Source organism: Engraulis encrasicolus, chromosome 10, assembly GCF_034702125.1.
Source record: "Engraulis encrasicolus isolate BLACKSEA-1 chromosome 10, IST_EnEncr_1.0, whole genome shotgun sequence".
Taxonomy (NCBI): domain Eukaryota; kingdom Metazoa; phylum Chordata; class Actinopteri; order Clupeiformes; family Engraulidae; genus Engraulis; species Engraulis encrasicolus.
Window position 1 is genome coordinate 8,098,154 of NC_085866.1, and position 7,500 is coordinate 8,105,653.

General features: G+C 44.4%; 1 protein-coding gene across 1 annotated transcript in view; it reads right to left on the reverse strand.

Annotated features, from left to right (window-relative positions):
* Positions 1 to 7,500, reverse strand: part of tp73 (tumor protein p73) — an 82,677-nt gene that overhangs the window by 73,921 nt on the left and 1,256 nt on the right. The window contains exons 2-3 of the mRNA XM_063207981.1: positions 1,970 to 2,065; positions 1,274 to 1,424 (exon numbers count right to left, since the gene is read on the reverse strand). Coding sequence (XP_063064051.1) covers positions 1,274 to 1,424; positions 1,970 to 2,065 — 247 coding nt within the window. The remainder of the gene's footprint in view (positions 1 to 1,273; positions 1,425 to 1,969; positions 2,066 to 7,500) is intronic.

The following is a 7,500-nucleotide window of genomic DNA, read 5'->3' on the forward strand; positions in this document are numbered from 1 at the left end:
ATTCACTGGGGCCAGACTAAATTACACATTTAATCTCACATTTAGTCTCGTTCATCAGGCTAAACAAGACCGTCATCGATACCTGCTGTGTAGAAGAGTGCATTGAGTAAAACAGGAAGAAGTGCACTGTGACTGGACACGACTTTACTTCTCTGACTTTGTCTGTGGCTTTCTCTTTCCACCTCCATCTGCCTCTCAGACTCTGATTATCTCTCTTGATTTCTACCCTGTCTGTCTCTCTTTCTCGGACACCCCCTCTCTCTTTCTTTTCTTTCTTTCTCTCTCTCTCTCTGATTCTCTCACCCTCTCTCCTCTCGTCCCCCGTCTCTCTTCCTGCCTCCTCCCCTCCCCTCTCCCTCCCTCCCTCCCTCCAGATGGCAGCAGGTGTCATGATGCTCGGAGCCCGTGGGGCCGCTGCCTAATTAGGGTGTCACCCTCCCTAATCCCCCCCGCACTACTAAACCACACTGGGCCTGCTGAGAGAGAGAGGGAAAAGAGCCGGGAAAGAGGGAAGGCACGCGCAGCTGGAGGGGAGCAGAGGAGGAGAGAGGAGAGAAGAGAGGGAGAGCGCAGCAGAGGAGGGAAAGAAGGAGGGAAGATAGAGTCTTCTGGAGGGAACGAAATTCCCCATCAGGGAATTAAGGGTACTCATATGTACATGACGATTGAATGAATGAGTGAATGAACAACTGGAACATTTGAACAATTGAATTCAAGTCACATGGAGAGGGACAGAAAATAAGTCCTAACATTTGCACAGGTTTTGTAATCAGAAATGTTAGTGACATTGTACTGCACGTGCATTGCGACCAGGGCCGCTGACAGCTTTGGCTGGGCCCAGGACAAAGTCATCTGAAAGGGGCCCCTACCCAGTACATACAACGTAATGGGGACCCAATTCTGGGCCCTCTATCTCCCTGGGCCCGGGACAACATACCCCTTTGTCCGCCCTTGTCGGTGGGCCTGATTGCGATGCATTCATATCTCGACTTTGTTGGATAACCCTCAACAAACCCGGTCCTCCCCCTTGTCTCTCCTCTAAGTCTTGTAGTTAAAAAGAGAAAAACACGCACATCGGTCTCAAAAAGATTGGGTGCAGGACCAGCAAAAATACCATGAAAAACTGAAAGAAAAGTCAGCGACACCAAGCTCCCGTTGCTCTTTTTTTAATGTGACGTTTCGGGCAGCATGCCCTTCATCAGACCTGAAAAAAAGAGCAACGGGAGCTTGGTGTCGCTGACTTTTCTTTCAGTTTTTCTCCTCTTAGTCTTACCATTAGGTTGTCGTTCATGTCCCTCATGTGGTAGACGTCCATGCAGACCTCCGCCCTGTTGCCCGGCATGCCCGGGTGGGGTCCCCGGTCTCCATGGTGCCCGCCTGGGTGACCCCCGTTGGGCGGCTCATAGTAGGTGCTGTCGGGCTCCCTGGGTGTGTCAGGGGAAGACGGAGGACAACAATATAACCAATCAGAAGTTTGTTATCGCCTCATACAAAAATGTGTATACGTTTATAGTATATTGCACTGTGAACACTTATATGAGACATGAGATGTCATTCTACTGTGTATAACAACAAAGGTTTTCTATTAAAAAGTATATTCTATTTCTATTCTAGTCTGGAGACAGACAGACAGACCGACAGACAGACAGGCATAGGGCTGGACTGGGGCCTAAAATCAGCCAGGGCATTTTTGGCATAGACCGGCACAGCACCTGGTTTCCTACAATGCAAGGATTAGCTCAGTCCACTGTCTATATTGAAGATTGACCATTGGGCCACCCCATCTTTAAGGGGTGGTCTATAAGGGGGGGGGACACAACAACAACAAAAATATAACAAAAAATCAACAACATCGGCCCCTGAGGACTGTCTGCCCAGGGTCCAGNTAACTAACAGAGGCAGATAACATGTAGGCCTACTGTATGTCACAAGTGGTTTGTTGCCATAGAGGTAGCGGTGAGATACATACAGGCTGCTCCACAGATGTTCGAAGGTGGTCCCGTCATCAGCAGGTGCAGACTGGGACATCTTAGCAGTGGGGCAATCCACCGTCGGGCAGATCACTCTGGAACACACACACAGAAACACACACACACACGCACGCATGGACGCATGCACACACACACACACACACACACACACACACACACACACACACACACACACACACACACACACACACACACACACACACACACACACAGAAACACACAGAAACACACATGCATGCATTAACTGTCAGCTGATGGAGGTCATATACCCCGTTTACGTGATGGAAACCAGTCCAGCTGAAGGTTTGGAGTGAGGATTCTGCACACCTAAAATCCTTTTTTCTTTGATTTTTTTTATTCCACGGCAGGATCACGCTTTGACCAGTCTTCTTCATCAAATTCACTATGATTCTCTTCTCTATGTAGAGAATCTGATAAAGAGAAGGGTTTGAAACACTATAAGCTATCAAGAAGAACACAGCGTGTGACATGAGCGCATTTTGTGAGTGGGTGTGGGGGGTGGGTGTCCAGCAAAGTTCACAATGGTTAAATATGGGTCACTTAAGAAAAAGATTGGGAACCACGGGATTCAATGCAGAACAGTGTTGATGAGAGAAACACCAGTGCCTACAAAGAAGGAATAAAAGTGAAAGTCCTGTTTATTACTGTTGGGCTAACAGCACACACCAAAGCACATGGTGCTTCACACAACCTCACTCCACTCACTCGTCGTGGGCTTCCATATTTCTGCACTAACGTGAACGCTCCATACCATCATGATTTATGGACAAAAAAAGAACTTTCCATTGCCGTTGTGTTGTGTTTTAGTCTCTGTATGTCTTTGAATGTCTGTTCATGTTTTTGTTTTATGTTACATGTTCTGTAAAGCGTCTTTGGGTATTTAGAAAAGCGCTATACAAAATTGATGTATTATTATTATTATTTACACCTTGCCCGTTACACTGATTATTGGGCGAAACAAAGCAAGTAATTATCAATAGTTAAATCACATAGCCTATATGTGGGGACAAGGAACGGCAGTCAGTGGACAGTCACTTGGGTCAACAATATTCTCTGCAATAGCAATGCACTAATTAATTCACGTTTTCATTACTACAGGTAGTACCACATTTCCCACTCTATCCTCCACGGTGATTGCTCATATGTGCCTGAAACAGCGCTGCTGCTCCAATCAGGCGGCGAGATTCAATGAGAAGCCCCAGAGATGCTGCAGGTGCAAGCCTGTACCTGCCCCGCCCTCCCCAGAGAGGACGCCCAGCCTGGGGAAGCACGCCGGGCCAGACACAGCCTCTCTGGCTCTATACTAATGTATACTGTCTATAGCACTGAGCAGTCTGGACCACTGGTCAGCAGCACAGAGGTCAAATACCACACCTCCCCATGCACGCACACATGCGCACACACACACGTGCTCGCGCCCGGGCACACACACACACACACACACACACACACACACACACACACACACACACACACACACACACACACACACACACACTCACACTCTCTCTCTCTGTCTGTCTCTCTCTCTCTCCCTCTCTCTCTACATCTGTCTCTCTCTCTCTCTCTCCCTCTCTTTCTACACACAAACACTCTACCCCCCTCTCTCCACTCTCTCTCTCTCTCTCTCTCTCTCTCTCTCTCTCTCTCTCTCTCTCTCTCTCTCTCTCTCTCTCTCTCTCTCTCTCTCTCTCACACACACACACACACACACACACAAATGTTGGGCCCATGTCGGTGCTGTCAGTGCTTGGGCCCTTCTGTAACACCTTTCGCCCCTAGCGGCACCCATGCACGCGCGCGCGCACACACACACACACACACAGACACAGGCCGCCACCCCATATAAACAAAACAGCCTCCTAAGCTTTTGTGGTGTGTACAGGGATGGACTGAAGCAGTAGTGCAGTCCAAATACAATCAGTTCGCCTACAACTACCATAGACTATTCCAGTTTTATCACATCCTACCAACGCGTATCGCATTGCGCAGGTAGGCTACCACCAGAACACGCATGGTGAAAAGACGCAAAATAGCATTGGCCAGTAAAACATTAATCTGAAATATTATCACAACTATTTACGCCTGTGAATGTGCACACGACGAAGGCGCTGAAATATACGGTGGTAGCCAGTGCGTAAAGTCTCTGTTATTCGGTTGCTATGTGGAGAAGTCAAGGCATGGCGTCCGTATTGCAAGTGCAGTTATTACTGGACTTTTGAACATAGGCCTATTTCACACAGGACACATCTTTTAATCTGCGTAAATTATGTTGAAACACTTAGTATACACGGGGAACGTGTAGCCCGTTGATTTTAAGCAATACGTCATCATTTCATTTCAAACAAAGTTTCAATCCCTATATGTTGCCTACACTTTGAAGTCGATTGAAAGTGTCTCGTAGTAGGTCAGCGTAACATAAGCAGCATACCAACAAAACTACAAATAAATGAATGAAATAACTAAAATAAAACAAGATATGCTCTGTTTTTAGCCCGTGCCAAGGGCTCTCAAGGGGTCCGTCGCAGGAGAAAACTCACCATTACTCCTGAGGAACAAAATACGACCGTTTGGATAATGGCGAAAAAGTCAGAAAATAGAAATTTAGAAAGTTAATTAATTTATGTTACATTTTAAAAATGAGAAAAGCCAAAACTAGGACGAGTAGGCTACTGCGCGCACTTTGGGGAGTGCTGCTGTATTTACGCTTCCACATCTCCTCAGCAACGGGAGCGACGCTGTGAAACGGTGTCAAAGGTTTGAGCTATATGGGAACTCTGGATGGAATATATGCATGCAGTTTGGACAGAAACTCGTAGACTCGTCGATCTTTGACATAGCCTGTCCATAATGCTTTCATCGTGGCATTCCGGATTTCATAACAAAAAGTAGGCTCGATATACCTGTAGACATTATTACAAGATGTCTGTAACCTCTGATTGCATTATCTTTCCTAAAATGTGCAACTGGCTGATATTATAGCCTACTGTTTTCGTTTTGCGTTTCACCCCATTATTACTGAAGAAAAAACACTAGTATGACCAAAATATTTATTATGTATCTAGACTATACCTGGGCAGACTCATCCCCGTGCCACCTTGAGAACACCCTGAACAATTAAAGAGACAACTGGGGAATATTGATGTTGAATTGAATTTACATCCTAGTCTAGGTCTTGTCTATTTGGCCCTCGCCTAAGTGTTTGCTTGCTGTATCCCTAAAGCACTAGACTTAATCACGTGCAGTCACAAAGTCAGAGGTATACAATATGTTTTTGCTAGAGATATTAAATGACAACTGAACCACATTCACATTATTTAATAGTTGATATAGGCTATTTGTCCACATGACAATGTTTCATGTCAACGTTTTGCTAAGCAGCGGCAAATTACGCACGCCGGTCAACATCCGTGCCAATGTGTTCACCCCGTTACGCATTTGGATACCTGCCCCAATAATTACCTGGGGATATAAATATATTTCCCATTGAAAAGTCCACATTAAAATAGCTTAAATATAGTTTACACATTTTTAAAATCCAATTCAGAAAGAAACATAGGAATTTAACAACAACCATTCAAGAATAGATTGGTTTCGTAAAATTACCGATTTTGTTAAGTCAAAAGTAATAAAAGTATAATAATAATAATAATAATAATAATAATAATAATAACAATAATACCTTTTGTTGACAAATAAACCCGGAAACTGGAAATTGAGTTGCGGACAGCAAGTGCACCAAGTGCATCTCCTTTTGTTTAGTCGGTAGGCGATAAGAAGTGTTTTCCTGAGGAAATCATATCAGCCTGAACTCTGACCGCCTTCCAGATAAATTGATTTCCCTTAACAGTTTGTTTTTCAACAGTTTCAGGGATGTCAGTTTTAGACTGGTTTGGTTTTTACAAAGATCATGCGTACACGTCTAAGCCAAATGGCAGTTGCGATATTTGCACGTTTAGCCTACTATTGAATTTAAGTTTTATATTTTCTGTTTTGAGAGTTTGTAAGAATGTCAATAAATAGATTTTGCTGTCATAGACTGTCAATAAACATAATGCTACGGACAGAAGATGAGGAGAATAGGCATTTGCCTTTCCACAAGACAGACTGTTTTAGGATCAGTTTAGTCACCTGCACCGAACACAATAGGACACAAAATAACCTACCAGAATAAAGCGGTTAATACTTTTCCGTTGATGGATCCAAGGTTATTCACCGGGTCAGAGATGATGTCCAAATGTTTGATTATCAGAGTACTCGACATTTGAAAGTAAGGAAAGGTTAAAAAAAAAACGACTAGGGTCAAGTCATGGGGGAAGTGCTCCCAATGTCATACAATTTTACGCATGGCATAAAATGTGGATGCATGGAGGACAGCGACGAGAAGCAAAGCTGTCAGAATAGCCTGATTATGCAGCTTAGGGAAAATAGTTTTTGAGTGTGAGATTGTGCGGAGATGGAGGGGTGGGTTGTGGGAATTAGGGTGACAGGAGGAGGCGTTAGCCGCCGTTTGAGCGCACATGAGCGGGAAACACTGTATCGACTCACTAGGGGGTAGGTAAACCGTGCCGAGACCCGAGACACAGCACCAATGGTAAGGGGTCAGGAGAAGTGTGATAGATATCTGAATAAGGCAAACAGGCTATGCAACATAGGCTATGCAGCACGTTTTGAAATTAAACCAATAATACATGCGATTGTTTTTTTTGTTTTTTTTTATATCAACAAGTGAGTGATTCTTTAGGCAGTATACCATATTGTTGGGTTTCCACATGTTTATTTAAAAATATTTTGGAAAGCAATTATATCCTATTCGCCATTAAAATTCTCTGTAGTTCTAGAACTAACCCCCTTGCACGGAACACTGGTGACAGGTCCTGAAAGTCAGGTTCAGTGGTGATTAATAGAAAATCCCGCTGATTGGATGAACGCCAACCAATCAGTGACGCATGACAAGAGCCTCGAATCCAAAACAAAGTAAGCTAGCTTTCAGGCAGCAATATGATGTAGCGTCCTCCAAATGGTTTTACAGTGGCAGAAATCAGCATAGTCGCTTCGCTGGGTTTCAGATACATACAGGTTTTTATCGAATCACAATAGTACTACTCACTGTTTGTTTGGCAAGCGAGAGAGAGACAGAACTATGTGAACAGGTGGTCAAAGGCGAGGGCACTGTGAGTGCTAGGTATCAAGCTAACAGCAGCTACGTCGTACTGGTATGTCTCACTGGCATTGATGTTATCCTTACATACGGTATTGTTGCTACCAACATCTTACCATTGCACCAGCAATGCTACACAAATGCTCATTTCACATGCTATTATAGTGGCCAAACGGCTAACCTAGCCGTTAAGATGCATTTTGATCATAACCTAGCATAGCCTACTTTAGCCCTGGTATTAATGGCCTTTCGCTAATATGGCACGGAGCTTACTTGCCTAAAATAAAAAAGTCAAGGCTAGACGATCTGTTAATGAAAGATTATATT